General features: G+C 34.9%; 1 protein-coding gene across 6 annotated transcripts in view; it reads right to left on the bottom strand.

The window, feature by feature from the left end:
* The window catches only part of LOC115209507, a 630,823-nt gene that overhangs the window by 572,616 nt on the left and 35,400 nt on the right, over positions 1 to 22,807 (bottom strand). For all 6 annotated transcript variants that reach the window (XM_036501199.1, XM_036501198.1, XM_036501200.1 and 3 more), the window contains exon 2: positions 1 to 1,853. This exon is cut by the window's left edge and continues 954 nt beyond it. In XM_036501199.1, the coding sequence (XP_036357092.1) occupies positions 1 to 1,078 (1,078 nt within the window). In that variant the 5' untranslated portion in view covers positions 1,079 to 1,853. The remainder of the gene's footprint in view (positions 1,854 to 22,807) is intronic.

Below are 22,807 nucleotides of genomic sequence, written 5' to 3'. Positions count from 1 at the left end.
CTTGATAATCGTAATTGTAGCTTCGTTCACTTTCTCTTTGAGTGTGTGATTTATAAGTGGGAACTCCTTGAAAAATGTTATCTTGGCTATCTGGAGATTTAGTGCTGTTTTCACTACTTTTGCTCGGTGAATCTTCGGCTGTGCTGTCCGTGACAGCGCTATCAAGCCGATGGTGGCTGCGGAGATCGGACGCGTCTTCATGCGAACTGAAAGCGTCGTCTGCTGGTGAGGCCAAGCCGGCTGATGGCAGGAATGTAGGCAAGTGACTGGCATCAGCTTTTTCAGTGCGCACGCGCTCTAGCAATTTTCCGGTGCTGCAGGTTACCTGGGGATCTGCTACTGCAGCTGTCGTTGTATTTGAAATATTGATAGTGATGCCACTGATCGCAGCGGCTATAGCTGCCGCTGTCATTGTCACATTACCGAGTAAGTCAACGTCGCTTGCTTGAATAACATTTACACTCGCTAATGGACATACAACTTTTGAACTACTAGAGACGATCGCCTCGTAGCTATCAATCAGGCTGCTCTCGGAAGGGGTCTTTGCCAGAGTTAAAGCACTAAGACTGGGGTGTGATGACCACAAAAATGAACAGTTAGAAGCATTTTCAACATTATCATACAGAATGTTATTTTTATTACTTAACAGATAGGCATTATTTTTATCTTGCATATTCTTTTTATTTGTATTGTTTTTATCTCTTTCAGCAGGGTCCTCACTAATTTCAAATGAACTTTCCTCTTTTTCCGTCGGAACCTCATCAATAGTTGCCAATTTGGAGAATTTTGTGCTACCGTTATCAATATTATTTTTAACACCTTTTGCTTCACTAGAAGAACCAATGGCCGTACTATCCTCGACTGTATCATTTTGGGAATTTTTAGGAAGCGACGGAGACAGATCATTTTTCTGAACGGTATCTATCACAACAAACCGGTTCTGGTAATAGATAACCTTCCTCAAAACGGTAGGGTTACTTTCCGTCTCAGTTTGATGATTAGAAACTTTAACATTCGGTCTTGTGATTTTAGTCTCTGTCGCTAATGATGCAGACTTTAACGGTTTTTTGTAGAACATTTTAAATTTTGTTCTCACGAATTTCTTCCAGAGATGTGATTAATAGATTTTTATTTTAATACTATTTCCATTCAGTATATATATATATATATATAGCCGATTGCTCATAATTACTTATAAACTTTATTATATTCTTCCATTTGTACAAAATATTGCATTCAAACTAAATTTTACCTTCTGTAGATGGGAGATTTCGGAACTTTTCATTCTCTTTGCAATAAATGGGTCTCATAAATATTATTTCACAATTTTCAAATTTTCCCTCTTTTGCTTTTATTTTTATTAATGTCCTTTATCAGTTTCTTCAGTAGCATTTCTAGTGTGTTATTAACATTACTTTTTCAACAACCTAGCATTTTCCTCTGATCTTTCTTTAATAATAATAATAATAATAATAATAATAATATAATAATAATAATAATAAAACACTTGTTATATATATATATTATATATTTTTGGGTATTGTCTCGTTTCCCGTTTTGTTTTTGGACTGCAGATTACATGTTTCAGGAGGATCAAACAATTTGCTAAAAGATTGATTCTATAATTTGATTTTGAGACATGTAATATATATTATCAGCTAACATGATCGAAATTAGTTTACTTACTAAATTAAAATCGGACAGATCTATCCTGGTTGTAATTAACATTCCTTGATTGCCTTTGAAAACTGTAGTCTTGGAAGTACAAGAAAACATTGTAACTGTCAGTTCCAGTAATCAACGACGTCTTTGAAGAACTAACAAAATGACAGTGTTTCAAACGTCGGTCATTGCTGAAAAAATATATAAAAGAAAAATTATTTAAATCAAGCAAACATGAAAATTCCTGCCATCTCACACACAAGCACGCACACACACAGACACACACACGCACTCATACCACACAGTCATACGTACATTACTATTTGCACACTTTTCTATAAAGGGATATTTAATTTAATTTATTCTTGTTGCTCTGGAGCAACAAGAATATGATAGCATTTAAGAAGGAAATATTTTTTAATGTTTAATTTTAGCAATAATATTATTCTTTAGCTCCAGGCCGGCACTGTAGGGCAAAACTATAATCAAAGTTATTCCAGCCCCGACAACCTTATCTTTTGTCATTTCAGTACTTGTATTTGTCGTTGTTGCTGACTATATTGGTGGTGCTTAGCTACATTTAATGCCAAATTTTTCATACTGATGATGGAAAGTATAGAAACCAGAACCACATTATCTCTTCTGATACGTTGCAGTAAGCGTTTAATGAGACTCGGTTGCTATTTCTAGCAGAACCTGTATATGATTTCTTCGAGCAATGTGTGCCTTTAGAAGATTTGGCTGTTATTTTTATTACGACAATCGTCCGAGTAGAGGCTTTGTTGATTACTCCTTACATCAGCATTGTAAGGTATGTCTGTGTCACAGACTTTCAGAATTTCAATTCTAGTCTTGTGATTATGTTAATTAACAACTTAAGATTTGATACATATCACACTTTTGATATGACTCGACGATGTTGTCACGAAGATAATACAGACTTTAATAACAATACTAAAAATTATGAAACAAAACAAAACACTAGAGTATGTGAACAATATTTTGCCAGGAAACGATCTTTCAAATATTATTTCTAAATAGAATAGAAATAGAAGTTGGAAAACGTGTTTACTGAGATCGAATTAGAAGAAAAAGGAATTGCTCTTGTTGTTGTTGTTGTCATGACTGCTACTGCTCTTAGTAATTGAAGAGATTTGCCTATGTCGGCCCTTATTCAAATGACCTATGATCAAAAGTTTTTTTTTTTTTACCTTCTTTATTCAAAAATATTGTAACTACAACTACATTATCAAATCTATCTTTCTCTTTATCTAAGACGGCACAGCATGATTTAAAGGTGTCTTGGCCGCTATTTCCACCGCAGTCAATGATTCCACACTGAATTTCTTCTCAGGACTCACTAAAAAGATTCCTCGAAAAGTTTTGTTTACATTATTTTTCATGCAGTTAGTTTACTATTTAATTATTCTTTTCTACTATATACACAAGTGCCAAAATTTGGAGGATGGGACATAGTCAATTACAGCAACTCCAGTACTCAGCAGGTACTTGTTATATCGATTCCGAAAGAATGAAAGGCAAAGTCGGCCTCGGCTATATATGAACACAGGAAGTATATTCAGAAAAATGTCACTAAGTATTTTATCCGGCGTGGTAACAATTTTCCCAGCTTGCCGTGTTATTATTAATAGCGAAAATAATGAAACCAATTCGAACGATGAACATGGAATAATTGAAGGAAGATTTAAAATATTCATTGTACTTACACTCCACTCATAATTCAATAAAATCTCTAAGTATATTATATGCAAGTTACAAGATATCTAGAGCATTAAAAAGAAAACTTCCCACCACTCAATCTTCCTTTATCCTTGATGTTTAATCTATAAGCTCCACTGGATCAACTAAGGGAATTTTAACAAGTAAACACTTAACTGCGTGGTTTTAAGAGGGTTCGAAACATAAGTGTTAAAATGCACTGTAAAAGCTGCTATCAGAAAATACAATTCATATTAATAAACATTTCAAATTATATGGCAGTCAGCAATGAAGATGTCAAGATATGAGGCTGTTCATCTGAATAAATTGCAAGATATCTAGGCCTGTATTCATTGTGTACTATATGTTTTAAAAAAGTAATTATTCTCTGTTTTGAACAGTATAATGCTATAAGAAAAACAGATTGAGCTTATACATATATACATACATACATATATACATACGTACATGCATGCATGCATGCATGCATACATACATACATACGTACATACATACATACATACATACATACATACACACATACATACAAACAAAAATACCCTGTTGTTGATGTTTAAATTCCAATAAAGGAAACATGGATCTAGGTTAGAAACCGGTTCTTTATTGGCAAGAAATCTTGAAATGTACTGAATAATGACATACATACATACATAAATACTTACATACATAAAGACATAAATACATACATACATACATACATACATACATACATACACACATACGTACATACATACATACATACATGCATGCATGCATACATACATACATACATCCATCCATCCATACATACATACATACATACATACATACATACATACATACATACATACATACATACATAAGATAATCTGTGTACAGTGGTGGAAATCAGCTACCCAACTGATGTTAACATAAAGCTAAAAGTTTAGAGAAGAGAAAAATACTTAGGCTGAAATATTGAGAAAACTACAGTTATTCTATCCAAATTAAGTTATGGCTTGGGTGACCCCCTTCGGTCACAAATGACCATGGGATGGCACCTAGAAAGTTATCCCCCAAGGCACAAGTCCGGGCAGGGTTGTTTATGGAAGACCAGCAGTTGCCCATGCATACCAGTCTCTCCGCTTCACGCCACCGATGTTATCCAAGGGAAAGGCACAGGCCGATACAGATTGGCAGCAGTGACGTCGCAACTCATTTCTGCAGCTGACTGAATTGGAGCAACGTGAAATAAAGTGTCTTGCTCAAGAACACAACACGCAGCCCGGTCCGGGAATCAAGCTCATAACTTCACGATTGTAAGGTCGACGCTCTAACCACTGAGACATGCGCCTTCACTAAATTCAGGCTTATACCTGTAATTACTGAGGCAGTGGGATATGTAACACACTGTTTAAGACTCAATCTTGAGAAATAAGGCTTCTCAAAACCAGAAAGGAGAGAGCTGATTCGAAGACTATAGATCCTAGCCACCACTGAATCTGTTAAATTCTTTTAAACTTTCCAGAAGTTTATCATTTAAGTATATGTGTACCTGTCTAGACATGCATGAAAATGCATACATAAAACAAAACATACAAATGTGAACATCCACTGACTCGAAATGCGGCACATATATATACATATATGTAAAATACTCTGTTGGTATTGTTGAAATTCTCTATTGGCAAGAAATCTTGAAATAAAACTGAGTAATGACATACATACACACATACATGACCACTGTCCACTCGCGACCGAGAAAAACTATCCCAAAACGTTGCTCATAGCAACACCCATGCTAATTAATATTGCACCCGCGGTTGGCTTCAACTAGGTTCGCTCCCGCGGCTTCCATGTTCACCGTGGTGCCCTCTTACCCGACTGGCGATTGCGTGACTTACAATTTCAAGTTCAAAAAGTCTTTCACAGCATCTCACAAACCGTCACTACCCTATTGACATGATCGAGAGAGAAGCCTGGGCAAGATATCCAGTGCCCATACATACATACAAAATTTTGTTAGAAACAACTATAGCCCCAAAATGAAAAACATTATTACACTTAAGCCACAACAGGCATCCACTCCAAACTGTAACTTCAGGAACCCAGATACTTCCTTCCTCGTCCAGACTTTCATAGTTAGCTCAGTTGAATACGCAGCTGAGGTCGCCTTATTTCAGCAAAATAACGAAACTAAAAAGAAATAATATATTGGATTATGTAAAAATGACTCCCATGGCTGTTTGTTGACAAGCTTTTCTGTTTTGTAAGGCTAATATTACCCATTATTTCTGCTGTTTTAACGGCAATGCTGCGTTCGAAAATATCACCATCTTCTCTGTATCGTGTAATACACATTTGACGCTTCTAATTAAAAACAAATGTAAGTTTGTTTATTTATACATACGTGGTCATTACATTTCAATAAGCTATCTATTTAGCGTCTAAAATCGGTGGATAAGTTGTCAGGGGGTAGTTTAGCTTAATGGCAAAGCATTCAGCTGGTGTCTTAGGGAATATGGGGTCAACTCCAATGACTATTTGTTGACAACTTTTTCCGTCTTATAAAGGTAATATAGTTCTATATTTAAGAGTTGAGGAATTATGTACATTATTTATATCCTCATCTTGTTAATACAACGTTTCGGTTGATAAACTCTCCAGCCTTCATCCGGTGTCTTGGGGAAATTTCGAACCAAGGGTCTCATTCCTAAGGTATTTCACGATGTTATTATTATTATTATTATTATTATTATTATTATTATTATTATTATTATTATTATTATTATTGAGTGAAAGAGCAGTGCATGCCATCAAAGTGACACTGGGGTAAAATATACAAAGCTCAACCCATCATGACTACCCGACTACAACAACAACAACATAAAAAAATACCTTAGGAATGAGAACCCAGGTTTGAAATTTCCCCAAGACACCTGATGAAGGCTGGTGGGTATATCAGGCGAAGCGTTGTGTTAACAACAAAGAAGAGGAGGATAGATATCCGTCAAATGTAAATAAATTAGATAACGTTATAAAGGTAATATTACCCATTATTTCTGCTGTTTTAACAGTAATACTGCGTTCGAAATATCACCTTCTTTGTATCGTACAATACCCATTAGACGCTTCTTATAAACGCAAGTATATAGGTAATAGTGAAGAAAGTGTACTAAGAGCCGCTAGAGTCACAATAAGACATAGGGATTATCTGACTGGCAAGAGAAGGCTTTGCATGGTAAATTCCCAAAGATAGTTACAGGAAGTAGTAATGAGACATGAGTATGGTTGCAGAATTTAATTAGATTAGAACAGATGGTCACATTAGTATGATTATACCTAAGTACAATATGTTCTTTGTCTATCTCCTTAACTTCATGGAGATTTTAGGTATAATTGTACTAATGTGTCAATCTGTTCTAATTTCATTAAATTCTATGTCTTTGTGCAGCTGAAGATTGGTCTACATTTTAAATTGATGTAATGACTGCAGTGTTCAATTAAATGGAGTTGCATGAGACGATCGTACTGCATTACCTCTGGATATCCGTGTTGCTTATTTTCATTTTAATTACTTTATATTGAAATTGTATGGATAATACCATACTAAATTCTGGTGCCTCAACTTAAGTACCATCGGAATCTCTCTCTCTCTCTCTCTCTCTGTATATATATATATATATATATATATATATTATATATATATATATATATATATATATATACATATTTATATACATATATATATACATACATAAATATATATATATATATATATATATATATATATATGTGTATTTCCTATATATATATATATATATATATATATATTATATATATATATATATATATATATATAAAGCATTAACCGGTTTCACAGTTTACACTGATTTTCAAAATGTTTAACTACAAAGACGTGGGTTATATTGCAGCTATCTTTCTTCTAACTACTAGTGTTTGAAGTTTTCCCTGTTTTTATAGGGAGGACTCAAATTAGTATATGTTTTGAATAGGATTCGATTGATTGAGGATAGTCACATGACTGGTCTTAGAAATTTTTGTAGGCTTCCCGCTACGTTCGTGTGTTAGCATCAAGTGACAATGTTTGGCGTCGTAAGTTGACACGGTTGACTGAATAAGTCCCCAAAATCAATGCTCTGAATGTTTTCTGTCAAGTGTTTGTAGAGAACGGACAAATAATTAAGTTTATAACCTTTTGTACGTTTCCTGCTACGTCCGTGTATTAGCGTCACGTGATAGTATATTTTGTGCCTAAAATGAATGCCGACACGGTTGAGTGAACATGTTCAGTTATAATCAAGACAGTCCAAATTTAATCTTTCTGGTGGAGGATGGACAGGGGTCGTTTGTATGTAGTTCAATGGTTAAAATTTGGTTTGTTAGCTGTGTAACTTCGTCATGATAAGTGGCAGAATGAATTTTGTGTGTGAATAGTTATTTGAGTATGTTCTCTGTTAAGTCTTGGTTTGTACTTTTGCATGAAAGTATTTTCCTTGTTTATCCGTGCTTCATTTATGGTATTCGCTGAACATAGGTGGAGTGGGTAGTTTTTATCTTTTACATAATTCAGGTCTCAAAGCCATATTCATGTTTGTTCGAAGAAATCGGCCGACTGTACTTATAATTTTATGCCTGGTCTTTATATTATCGGTTTCTTTCTGTCAAATATACAAACCGACACCGGTTATCAGGTAGTAGTTGAGACGAAAAAAACTGAAAGACACACATATTTATATATACATATATACAACAGTCTTCTCTCAGTTTCCGTCTTCGAAATCCTCCCACAAGATTTTCATCTCCCATTGGTTATGTTGGAAGACATTTGCCTAAACTCCCACACAGTACGACTCAAACAAACATCACATGGTTGGAAAGCAACCATTTTACCACACAACCACGCCTGTATATTATATTATCAAACAGACTTTTTAATAAGACAATAAATATATGCCCAAATATATGCACATAGTAGCTAAGTACATAAACGTTTCGAATGTGATTTAAGGTTGTATTATTTTAGGAAATAAATCAACAATTTGATTTAACTAATTAGGAATTTGTAATAAATTACTGTTCATCATGAACTCCATTTATATCTTTTCGTATGCTAATAGAAAAGAACGGATAATAATAAAAGAAAAAAAATTAAGGAAATATATTTCATTAAAATTCAGTCTACTACAAAATTCAAGTTCGAATTCAAAGTTAAATACAATCTTGAATTTTAAATGAAGATCCAAAATAACAAAACGGATTAAAGTTGATGCAAAAATAATTCGTGAGATGAATAATGCTAATTTTATGTATTTCAGGAGGTGGTGACATAGGGTGCAAAACATATTCGAGGAAAGGAAATTTGCCTTTTATTTGGAGAGGAAATTCCAAAATCGGCGGATTTATTAGCGATTATCAACGCATAGGAAAGAGTATTTTTAAAAAAAACCCAAAATTTAATTGTACAGAAAACAGAATTCGGTCTTTGACAGCAGGCAAAATCGTAGTCAAATAAATATTTCAGTGGTATTAAACCTCGTCAGCGAAAACAATCTTCTAAAGCCTGATTTGATTAGTGATTAAATAATTTTACAAATTGTTAAGGAATTACGAAAATTTTTTTCATTTAAACTATACTTGATATACTTACAAAACCAAACAATAAAAAAACCATTAAGATTTAATAATGATATTCTTACATATTTTAAACGCCATAAAAATAATTCAGGACAGCTTAAATTGAATAAAATCAATGCAAATCTAAAATTTCTTATTAATATTCATACATTTTTGAAACACAATCAGCTCCAATGATAACTTCACTAATACGTGTGGAACGAATTTAGCACCATAATTTTCAGAGACAGTCGGTGACATCAATAACCAATGTTAGACCTCATATATTTTGCATGTGTATGTCATATACTATCCAAGTATAAAGCTTGGGGTATTTCTTTCGCTCAATAAAATGATATAACAAAATATGATCTACAATAACATGATATCTCATACAATACCATAAGAAATATATTGATAGAACTGACATTAATTTCCGTAGATACTTTTCCATTTACCTGAATTCAGAAGTTCTTTATACGCGAACTTCTTCATCAACACATTCCCACTTCGCTATAAGGAAGCCATAATCGATAACACACCATGTTTAAGAAATTAAATATATAAACAGACATAAGATCGCTGGAGGAATTCTCATTAATTTTGAAACTTCTACTCAAAGCAGACAATCGACTAACAATAACGAAAAGAAATGTAAAGCGACGATTATATACATAATGGCATATCGCTTCCTACACAGTGACGAATTTAATCGGAAAAACTACCACGCTCTCAAACACAAACATACACCTAAACCCAGAAATCCTGACACACACATATTCACACAAATCTACACAGGCTATACATGTTCACTTTTAAGCTGATCTTTGCAATACGTTTTTTATTTTTTTCATAAATATTCTCGATAATCCATTAGAAAATAAAACACGCACATAAAAAATACATCATTGAACAGATTCTACTAATCGTTCGATGTGGTGTAAATAACAGCCAAATCTTCCTTAACCCACATGCCCCAATCTTAAATTTGACAAGGGCTGTTTAGATAATATAATTGTTGACAGCATTAGAAAGAAAAGTTGATCTTAACTAGAATGTTTTTCACCAAACCGTAGATTATTCTTAATTTGGGATAAAATCTAACAAATTAATAAACTTTAATAGAAACCTAGTAATGTAGAGAAGTTACAATTTAACTCAGTAGAAAATATATATTTATTTTGCATCATTCACATAGCATGCCATCCTTCTCCAATTGTTTTCCAGCTGTTAAAGAATTCATATTTCCATTTTAGGGTGGAAATAAGGATGTAGTTTTCAAAACACAAAAATGTAAAACTTTCAAAATCCCCAACGAATGACAGTTGAAAAGAACAACCTACTATTTCGCCAGGTACTCACACGAAATCATGCGGAAACACGCAAAATACATCCACACAGAAAATACACAACACATAAACACACTAAACCACTCCAATAATAATGACATATACACACACGTAATGTTCGTTCAATAAAATCCAAATAGCGAGGATAAAACGCAGAAAAAAATCAGTTTGTGACAAACGTAGAACAAATTAGGGTAAGTTATAGATGAGGAAACGATATGATTGATTGATCCAACAACAGTCCAGAACATTGATTAGATAAGTTGACTCGCACATGGCAAGCAATTTAGGGAAAGGGATTAAACAGATTAGATCAACCCCAGTGATAAATAGTACTTATTTTATCGACTTTGCGTGGATGAAAGGCAAAAGTCGACCTTGGCGGAATTTGAACATAGAATGTAAAAACCCGAAACAAATGCCACTAAGCACTATCAATTATGCCAACACGCCGTCTTAAGTGAGTATACAATCAGTGTGTCTTTCTTAATTAGCAAAATGTATCCCGAGCTGTAACAATTCTTTCAGCACCTGATTTCTCATTTCTTGTAATATAAGTACAAAAATGTACTATATTTGTGTGTATGAATGCGTGTATCCATCTATCCATCCATACACCCAACCACCCATCCACCCATACATACATACATACATACATACATACATACATACATACAAGCGTGTACATACGTACATACGAGCGTGCATCGTTATTTTCTGCTATGCAAGCAATTATAATATTTCGCTATTAGCCAGAAAATTACTTGCTTGCGCGTTAGTAAATTTGATCATCCTCTAGTATCTATGCGGCAGGTTTCATCAAGATATTCTGCCTCTGCGCTCATCCCGCCAAAAAATCATAAAGGCAAATAACGGAAGATTTAGTAATTGCAAATTACAAGCAGAAATGAAAATAGAGATACATTACGTGACAAACAATGTGATTTTCTACAAGAATTTAACAATAAATTATTCAGTTTTTAAATACTGTCTCGATGATTTTGTCATTTATAATAATATTCTTATGATCATATGCAGATGTTCTCAAGCCATGCCTGGCTCATAGGACCGGTTTCTCGTTTCCCTTGCGTATAGATTCCCCACCTGCATGGGACGCCAGTCCGTCGCAGGTGAGCTGCAAGATGCAGGAGGAAAGAGTGAGAGAAAGTTGTGGCGAAAGAGTCAGCAGAAGTTCACCATTACCTTCTGCCGGAGCCGCGTGGAGCTTAGGTGTTTCGCGCATAAACACACACATCGCCCGGTTTGAGATTCGAACCCGCGATTCCTCGACTGCGAGTCCGCTACTCTAATCACTAGGTCATGTGCCTCCACGCCATTTGCAAATAGTGCCTGCATAAATGCTATTATAATGATACATCATTCTGATTATTACAAACATTAATGACTACCCATCCCGACCCTGAAAATTGTGGATACAAAAGTTTTGAAACAATGATGGTCTAATAGCTGTAGTTATGCTATTCTTCACAAGCATAAACGACAAATGAGGAAATATGAAAAATCATTAAAACCTAAATGATCCTCTAGGATATACTTGTATCTTTAATTTATTTGCACTCTTTGACTATGATTGATCATAGGCTACACCTTCGTTGATCTAACTTTAAGTTTGGTTCAACAAGCGCCTCTAGTTGTTGAAAAGACAAATGAAGTACTGGAGGTCATATTTGCGTGTGTTCATTTCTCTCCTAACTCTGATGTATACGTTATGCATGCCAGCATTTCTTCGGTAGCACCCATCAGCTTTTCTTCTCATTTTTGCATTACAAGTTTAGGATAGCTCTGCATCTCAACTCGGTCATACGCAAAACTCTCTCAAGTTTCCTTATTGATACCTAGCGCTTTCCTGTCTCTCAAACAGACAATCTTGCAATGCATCTAACGACAGCATTCAGTAAAAATAATTGTCAAATGGTGTTCCTCGAACTGCGAGTGTCTACCTGCATACCCTCCCCACACATAGGCATGTATGTATGTATGTATGTATGTATGTATGTATGTATGTATGTATGTATGTATGCATGTATGTATGAATGCATGTGTGCATGTATGAATGAATGTATGAATTTATGCATGTATTTCATGTATGTATGTACTTATGTATGTATATGCATATCTTTATTTGCATATCTTTATTTGTACAAGATAAATATGGTTTACGTATACCGAAGAGTCGCTTTTTCAGTCGCCATCGCAATATGGCACTTGTAATACCTAAAATCAACTTATTCATTTTCAACCTACTCGCCTGTATGGTCGAACGAAGGACATTTCTGTTTATAGGTATGTACTGCATGACTCTCTCCTAAATTATTTATATGAAAATCATAAACTGTATGTGATTTTTTTTCTGTTTTCGCCCCCAGATTAGTACATCATCATGCAAACACAAACATATATATTAATACCATCACACACATATATATACATACATTAATATACATAATGTATGTATAATATTATATGAACATATATATATATATATATATATATATATATATATATATATATATATAGGGAGAGAGAGAGACAGAGGTAGATAGGTAGATATACATATACAAATGTATACATGCATAACACACACGTAAATTTCTGTGTTCATGTATATATATATATATATATATATATATACATACACACACACACACACACACACACATATATATATATATATATATATATAATATATATATATATATATATATATATATGTATATACATATAGATTTATACATTTATACAACATGGGTTTCGATCAGTTTCCGTCTACCAATTCCACTCACAAGTCTTTAGTCGGCCCGAAGCTATGGTAAAAGACACTTGCCCAAAGTTCCACGCAGTGGGACTGAATCCGGGACCATGGGGTTGGTGCGACATTTCGATAGTTTGGTGATAATCCATGTAACAGTTGGCAGTGGTGAGCCATAAGATACAAGGTGTACTAGTCTGTCAGATCCTCTTTACCAGCTTTCTTTGAAAACGAGATAATATGCCACTCCTTAGCGAGGGTATTTTGGCGAGTTTTACAACCATGTAAGATTTATCGAAGCCGTTCTCTCCTACTCCTACATATCCGTCTTTATACAATGTCTCTCTGGGGTTTTATCTCTTTTACCCTACAGTATAGTCATTTTATTTTCACGGGCTACAATTAATGCTACTTCATACAGCACTTGTGCTATTGGAGACCAAACATCAATGCTGAGTTAACTACAGTACGATAGAAGATGACATACTCCTTTTATCACATCAAGAAGGAAGGAAATAGTATTGTGAGAAAGGCTTTGATGAAATTGGGATGAATGCAGTGCTTATATCTCTTGAGGCGCAAAGACTTGAAGTACAATTCAGCGAAATTGTCAAGGACGCAAAGCCAGGATGTACGACGAAAAAGCTTTGTTTTTTAAGCACCCATAAGAGTTTCCAGTCAGGAAGAAAGTCAATGTAAGAGATATCGCTCAAATGCTCTTCGCTGCATTTCTCGTAAGCGACAGAAAAACCGTTGACGAAGTGGCATTTACATAAGCAGTAAGCTACCAACACACTTCCGATTGGCAGACGAACTGTTTTCATCGCAGAAACTTCAGTTTAGTTGCTCACCATGCTGACAAAATAACCTGGATTAGAAAAAAACTAAAACTCAGTCCGAAAACTAATGCCAGATTAAGAAAATGATGGTCGCTATGTAAGTGAGGTGAAAAAGTATATCTATTAGGGACAAACTCTAAACTTATGCTGAGACACAAAATTTGCTATTTGATCAATGAAGGGCACAGACATGTAGCTATTTCATCGATGAAGAACATACACAAACTCTCTCTCTCTGTACCTCTCTCTATCTCTCTGACAGACACAGGCACATACAGACGCACAGACAGTCATGCACATGGCTACACATATACTGTTTTGAGTCTCGATTAAAAATCTAATACACATTTAATGTACTTAAGCTAAAGAATTTTTCAGACTCCTCGATGTGAAAATATAAAGATGTGAACAGAGCATGTGTTTCTCATTGAGCAGATAAAAAAATAAGGAAGGTTCTCTTAATAAGTTTCACGCTTCGTTGACTTCATCCTTCTGTCCCTGAAATTAAATTTTAGCAAATCTCCTAATTAAATGCAAACCAAAAGTTAATTCTAATGGTTAGATTAGTCTGTAAATAGTTTTTTGATGGCTTGATTATATATTTAATAGATATTTATGAATAACGTAGCTTGTGTCAGAAACCTAAAATGCATTTCATTTTATTTAAAATCTTCTCTGAAATTTCAAGTACATATGAATTGATTTCGTTATTCACGTTAGAGACAGAAAAATCTAGAAAAAGCACATATTTGTACCACATGCATATACAAAAAATCTGCGTATGTATATACACACATTAACCATCTACATCCATATATATATATATATATATATATATATATATACTCATACACAAGATATGAGTTACGTTCATTTGTTCATTGACTCTTCTATGTTCAGGAAGTTTTACATATATGCATCTAGACGGGCCGAGGGATACACTCACCCTAACCCTCACTCTACCCTTTACTCACTGCTCAACTGACTACTGACCATTCATATCCACACAAACGTGGAACTCAGGTACAATCACAGATGCACTAGCATGCAACTACACGTGAGCACAACACTCTCTCTCTCTCTCTATTATATCTCCTGACTTCGCTCACCTTACATTCTCCTTCCTTGATCATCTACGCTCTCGTTCTCAAATCTCTAAACCATTCCTCAATGTCTTGCACCGCTTTATTACCATAACTTGCTGGAAACTTTGATTTCATCAACACTTGCTCGCAACTCGTGTAGATTAACTTATATAATATTTTCACACCTTCTACACATCCTTCCTTCAATAAACTCTTCTTCCCCACGTACTGGTTATATAACTACTTTTTAACCCTTCTGTTCTAACACTCTCTGCCTTCCAACACAACAGTCCCTCTTTCGTTTTATTGACTTTACAGTCACTTACCTGAACTTGTACCTGTTTTATGTTATATAACTCCATTTTTGTACAGTCTTTACACCCTTTTTTGCATTCATTTTTTTTAATATCCATGTTATGATTATATAAGTTGAATAGGTGCAGGCGTGACTGTGTGGCAAGAAGTTTGCTTTCCTATCATATTGTTCCGAGTTCAATCCCACAGCGTGGCCCCTTGGGCAAGTGTCTTCTACTATAGCCTCGGGATGACCAAAGGATTGCGAGTGGATTTGGTACGCGGAAACTGAATGAAGCCCGTCGTATGTGGGTGTGCACGCGCGCCCGCGCCCACGCTGGCGTCTTTGTCTCTGTTTGTCCTCCCACCGCTGCTGGTGTGTTTACACCCTTGTAACTTAGCAATTCGACAATAACAAATACTGGGGTCAATTCATTCGACTAAAAATTCCTCAAGGTGTTGCCTCAGAGTATGGCAACAATCTAATGACTGTTAACAAGTAAACAATGAAAGATACCCTCCTTTTGCCACTCTACCTTTTTTCAATGTCCCTGTGACTTTTATATATTTCTTAACCATTAAAGCCGCAGGTTTTATGTCGGAGTTATCCCAGTTACCTGAGTTACCCTCTCCTAGAAGGATGCCCTAACAAAGGCTAGGAGTCCTTCACTCCCAATGGTTTAAACGCGCGATCGGGTATTCAGTCCGATTCTTTCTATGTCCCCGCGCATGATACAGCCCTAAGACATTTATTGGATGGCAGTTGACTCTCAAGAGTTCCTCCGCCCTTACATACATACATACATATATACATACATACATACATACATACATACATACATACATGCATACATACATATATATATATGTATATATATATATTTATATATATATATATATATATATATAATATATATATATATATATATTATATATATATAGGTGAGAAAGTTGGTGTATGAAAGCACGTGGTTGGATATATAGAAAATAGTAAAGAGTGAAAAAACTATAGAAGGCTTGTTTTATAAGGTTAAAGAATATATTTGAGTCATTATGTTAGAAGAATGTTATAAAATTTCTTCATACAAAACTATGTTACTGTATGAACAAATTTCATAACAATCTTCTAACATAATGACTCAAATATATTCTTTAACCTTATAAAACAAGCCTTCTGTAGTTTTTTCACTCTTTACTATTTTCTATATATATACGAGGGGCGTTCAATAAGTAATGCCCCTGACCCACTTCCCATAGCAGTAGAGCAACGAAACTTGGCACAGTTATTAGTCTTCTTCTACATAGAAAGCACCCAGAGTTACGCATTTCTGCCATCGTTTGATGCAGCTCTGAAGACCGTTTCTGTAGAAGACACCAGCTTGGTCCTCCAGCCACGACGTGACTTCAGAAATCAAGGCTGCATCATCTGGGAAACGCTTTCCTTTCAAAAACAACTCCATGGCTGGGAAGAGGTGAAAATCAGAAGGTGCAAGGTCAGAAGAGATGGGGGATGGGGGAGGAGTTTATAGCCGCATGCCTGTGCTTCTGATCTGGCGACACGCGAGTTGTGGACCAGAGCGTTGTCCTGCAGGAGGAGGATGCCTTTGCTGATCTTGCCCCGCCTCTTGATTTTGATAGCTTCTCTTAATTTCCTCAAAAGTGAAGCATAATAGGCTCCTGTAATTGTGGCACCATTTGCCAGGAAATCTGTCATCACTACTCCGTCCTGGTCCCAGAAGACTGTGAGCATGACCTTGCCAGTGGAGGGCTGCACCCTTGCCTTCTTTGGAGGAGGGGAGTCACGGTGCTTCCACTGCATTGACTGGGCTTTGGTCTCTGGATCATAGTGATGGACTCAGGTTTCATCCTGTGTAATCAGTCTTTTGAAAAATTTTGACTCATCTTCTTGGCACATCTCCAAATTCATCCTCGAGCAATCGACGCGTTCTTGCTTCTGGAAAGATGTGAGCAACCTGGGAATCCATCTGGCAGACACCTTTTGCATATGCAAATGCTCATGAATGATAGTTTCCACAGACCCGGTACTAATCTTGACCTCATGGGCTATTTCGCGAATAGTTATGCGTCGATCTTCCAAAATGGCAGCCTCAACTTGACGGAAAGATGCCTCATCAATGGCAGAAGGAGGCGACCAGATCTGGGAGCTGTTTTCACAGAGTTCCAACCATGTTTGAATTCACGATGCCAGCGTTTTACAAGGTCATATGATGGGGCATTATCACAATAAGTTACTTTCATTTCATCAAAAGTCTCCCGTGGTGTGCGTCCTTTCAAATACAAAAACCGGATCACTGCTCGACATTCAACAGACTCCTTTTCACACTTGACTCAGTTCAAACACCTGTAAATCAGAAACCACAATTAGTTCAGAGCTGTAATTTGCCACCTAGAGATATAAGTAATTGCATATGCAAAATTTCAGCTAGATCGAACAACTTCAAGTGGATCAGGGGCATTACTTATTGAACGCCCCTCGTATATATATATATATATATATATATATATATATAAACTTAAATAAACTTAGATATGTTTCCACCAAAGATTGGTCCTGGGCATGTCTAACTTAATAACACAACCTGGTAGGATTGTCTAAATCCTGTTTAAGTCAAGTTTTGTTTATGGTCCATTCAAGTAGTGAGTTCTTGTTGAGTGAGTTGTATTCAGGTATGGGTGGCTTATCCGGTATTACTTGAAGAAATGCGTCCAGACTCTGTTTAAAGGTGACGGGATACTTTTCCTCTTTGATCTCTTTCGGGACAATGTTAAACAGGGTAGGGCCTGCTGAAGAAAAGAAATTGTGTCGCAGTGTACCTATATGTTGTGATCCTCAATTGGGCAGGGGACGTATAGCCCGTGGTCCCAGCCTTAGATGAACCTTGAAACTAATGTTCTGGTCGGGTGGGCAATGCTGGGGGTATATTCTCCACATCGTACAAATGATGTACCGTTCGCGGCGGCGCTGGAGAGAGTAGAGTTTCAAGGCTTTAAGGCGGTCCCACTAATCGAGATCAGTCATGCCTTCAGTTCGTTTAGTGAGTGCCCTCATGGCTCGATGAAATTTTCGTGTCAAGATCCGGTGATGTATACTTTCAAAGCACTAACAAGCTAGTGAAAAGCATGCAAGAAATAAATAATGGAGGAGTATATATGATTGACTAATGGTTAAAAAAAAACAGAACGAATTTTTCAAGCAACACAATAGTTGGAGCAGACAACACAAGGAATCTTGCCCGTCCCTTTTCACCATACCGTGATTTTGTACTGTTACTTATATTTTTATCGAATCTGAAAGTAGAACTGGGTGCGTTTGCAAATTAAATCGCTGAGAACCGGAACATATACAACCAGTTATTCTATTCAAATCTGTAACGACTCTGCCAATTCCACAACGCATATGTATGTATGTATGTATGTATGTATGTATGTATGTATGTATGTATGTATGTATGTATGTATGTATGTATGTATGTATGTATGTAGGTAGGTACGTAGGTACGTAGGTACGTAAGCAGGTAGGTAGCTATGTTTGTAGCTACCTATGTAGGTAGGTAGGCAGGTAGTTAGGTAAGTAGTCAGGTATGTTGGTAGGTAGGTAGTCAGGTATGTGGGTAGGTAGGCAGGTAGGTAACTAGGTAGGTAGGTAGGTGCGTATACAGTGCTTTTTCCGCTTTCACTGATAAATATAAAAAAATTAAATACTGTATTTTATAATCTACTTCATAACTTTAAGGACTAAAGTAAAAATAATATTTCTCTGCATTATATTGAGAATACGTTGTTTGGTTCTTTTTTATCTCTTAGCTGCATCTGTCATGCTATATTTAACAAAAACTATCCATCATCTTAAATTAACGCCATACGAACATTCGAATGCATGAGTAATATTTATATCCTGCTCACTGAGCGATAGTTGACACAATTCTTCAAGTGAGAAAAGGTCTAAATAGTTACATTGCTATATCTAGAAGAATTTTATAAATCAGAGAATTTCTTAATTTGACGATTACTTTAAGTATTCCAAATTTGGTGGTAAATCCAGTTTAATAGTAAAGAATTTGTAACTCAGAATGGCAGTGAAATGAAGCATATTTAAGACATTTCAAGAAAATCTAGTCCTACTCCTTAATCACTACTTTCATCATGATGCTCTTCGTTGTATACCCAATACGATATTACGTGGACGTTCACAGTAGTGTTGTAGCGAAACATTTGTGCAATGGCAGAAAACTTGTGTCCAAAAACAAGACCTGGTAATTTTAGATTCAGCATAACAAGTTGTGTGTCAAACTTTGGAAATCTGGTATTTTTCAGAAAGCCCATACCGAGGAATTACATTAGTATACAAATTTAGAAAAATTCTATGCTTTCTGGTTTTATTTTTGTTTTGTTTTAGCTAAAATGATTTTCCTATTTGTGGTAAACTAAAAGCAACATGGCCATTAAAACAATTTATAGCTACAGCCTCTAATAAAAGAATTTTCATTTTGCATGTTTTTATACGTATGTAAAATAAACGTAACTTACATGTCACAATGGAATCACGTCCCTTTAATTTTTCACTTCTAACAGTTCCATTCTAACTGATCACTACTAACGATGATGAATTTCAGTTTTCTGATAAAACTAAATCGAAGTTAACAAGACAGCAAAAACCCATGGATTTGTAAGTGAATTATATTTTAAAACACATTTTGAAGCCAATGTTTTATAGGAAAACAGGAGATCTAAACAAGAGATCTATGTAAATGTGAACTTCATATTTACCAAGCGAATCACTTCCCAATAACCATATTCTTTGCTGGCTTGCTCTGTGAGTTACAGATATATTTCTAATCATTCGGACGAATCCATGTATCGAAATACACAAATTTTCAAGAAATTTTATTCTTTGACATTATGTTCAAAGATGTCATTTCTTATACATAATACTACAAAATATTCCCAAATTACATTTGATGCATAAAGATGGTAATAATATATTCCTTATTTCTTCAAATTGAAAATGCTGAGTTTCTAACGCATATCAGAAAATAGTCCCATTTTGATGTGAGAATTAATACTCTTAATAACCCAATCATATAAAAACCTGTAGTTGCAATCTGTCCAGACTTGCCATGATAGCAATTACTTACAAGTAATAAAACAAAAACAAAACAAAATCCACGGATATCTCTGAAACTGAATTCAAACATTTATCGTATGACTGTATATTATATTACTTCCATCTAAACTTCACATCTACTTGAAATAGATGTCCAACAAACACCATAATGCAACAAGAACGACAACATCATCGTCAACAACAACGTATTAAAGAGGTGATCTCCTTCATGGCCAATCAACCGACTGAAAATTGCAGCCAAATTTCACAGAAAAAAAAAACATGCTAGTGACTAATCTAATATTAAATATACTATTTGAAAAAAAGACTGGATGATCAGTTTGTCTATACTATGATCTATCATAGTTGATCTGAACTCATAGATCATCTCAATAACACTAACAGCAGCTTTTTAGTTATGCCTTCGATGTACAGAGGGAAAATGTTCCTCTCCATACAATCCTCCGCGCATCTCTGTTTTCTGCAGACAACAAATTAACTTTTAGCCATTTTCATAATTGTGAGCACTAAACATATAAATTATTTTCCTTAATGACACAACGAGATTCTACTGCACCTTGCTTGGACATCCTCTTCAACGTGAAAAACTGTAAACCTCTATAAAACCACAGGAAAACATATTTTCTTCACTTTTTAGTACATTTTGCAATTCACAAAATACAAAATCCATATACGATTAAAATCTACCGTGTTGAACTCGCTTACAAGATCTAACAGGTTATAAACACATCCTCACATTTTACATGCACTTGTGAACGGAAATAACCTCGCTATAATACATTCATACGGAATATTAGAAAGCCCACTTCTGTTTGATGTGTCGAGAACAATCCTTGTGGTAATATTCATTCGTAAAATCAAAATATTGGTAATAGCATTCGTATTGATTCTTGAGATGCTATCATGTTCCATTGGTACAAAATACAATATGCTTTAAAAGTTTATTCTCAAATAAACTTTCATTTATTGTTAGCCTTATAGAATTCCAGTAAAGATATTGAGGCAAGCATATATACCAAACGCTTAATTTTTGAAGAATAAAAGGTGTTTGTACAAATAGGAATGACAATGATAAGATCTTGCAGGTGGTAATTATAATTTGAAGTTAAAAGTTGATCTAATACAAACACGAAACGGATGTTATGCTCTATTGAAGGTACAGGTAAGGTAAGAAAATATGTCTACATTCGTTCTTTTACTTTGCAGATAAAAATTTGTATGGGATTCTTTTACCTGTAAAGTAAACATGAAAGAAAGAATGAAATGGCTTCAAACACAAAGCAATATCAGATGATAATTATTGTCAGAATCTTACCACATATTTTACAGTAATTCTTCTGAAATTCCGGACAAAAAGAAATAAAAGTTTTGGGATAATATCTTATGTCCTGAAGTCTCTTTGGATTTCTTGATTGAAGATAATTTCACGAGGTTCTGAAACCATTTTTTCTATTGTAGATTTGATGCCAGTCTGCGGATGATAATTGTAACCACCTTTTACAGGGCTTTTCAAGAAAATTCCTGTAGATTCTTCGCGACAATTATCTAGCGGGATGCACGCATCTTTGACTCTAGGAGTTATTGAGAATAAACCTAATAAAAAAGGATATCACATTGTTTTGTTTTGTTTGAAGTAATAATATTATTTGGCATAAGAAGAAATTTGCAACTTTATTCGAATACAGATAAGTGATTTGAATAATTTCTACTTCCAAGAAAAATATCCTGAGACCAAGATGTTAGTTCATAATGTGTTAGTTAAAAAGATAGGTAAAATTATGAATACTTTATCACCATATTATGGCTAGCGGTTTCATAATACATTATACATATCTATGGGATTTCCCATTTCGATTTATGAATTTTCTGTAGTTGGAAAATACACTTAAGTTTACGTATTCATGTTTCAATCATTTAACATTACAAGTTTTATGACAACGATTAAGTTGATTGAAATGCACCATCAAGGATGCCAGTGTTATTTTTATGAGCTATCTGTCAGGTTAATAGCTAACTTTTCATTGTCAGATTGTGGAAAAAATGCTCCCTCAGTTCGACTATTACCAGCAATATTACAAGTTGCATCAACAAAATATGAGTTCAGTTCTATATTTAAGAGAGTTGTTTAAATTTCTATATGAGTTCTTGAAATTTCTATATATAAATATAAGAAAACTTGTATATCATAAGCGTAAATTTCGGACTAAATGTGAAGGAAGAATAAGCTATTTGGGAAACAGATATTTGAAGAATATGAAAAAGCTTCAGAATCTTCCAGAATTGTTTAAGCTGTAGTGTGTTATCAAGATAAGCGCAACAGACTTTCC

This window comes from Octopus sinensis, linkage group LG3 (assembly GCF_006345805.1).
Source record: "Octopus sinensis linkage group LG3, ASM634580v1, whole genome shotgun sequence".
In the NCBI taxonomy this organism is placed as follows: Eukaryota; Metazoa; Mollusca; class Cephalopoda; order Octopoda; family Octopodidae; genus Octopus; species Octopus sinensis.
This window is presented reverse-complemented; position numbering and strand designations above follow the sequence as displayed.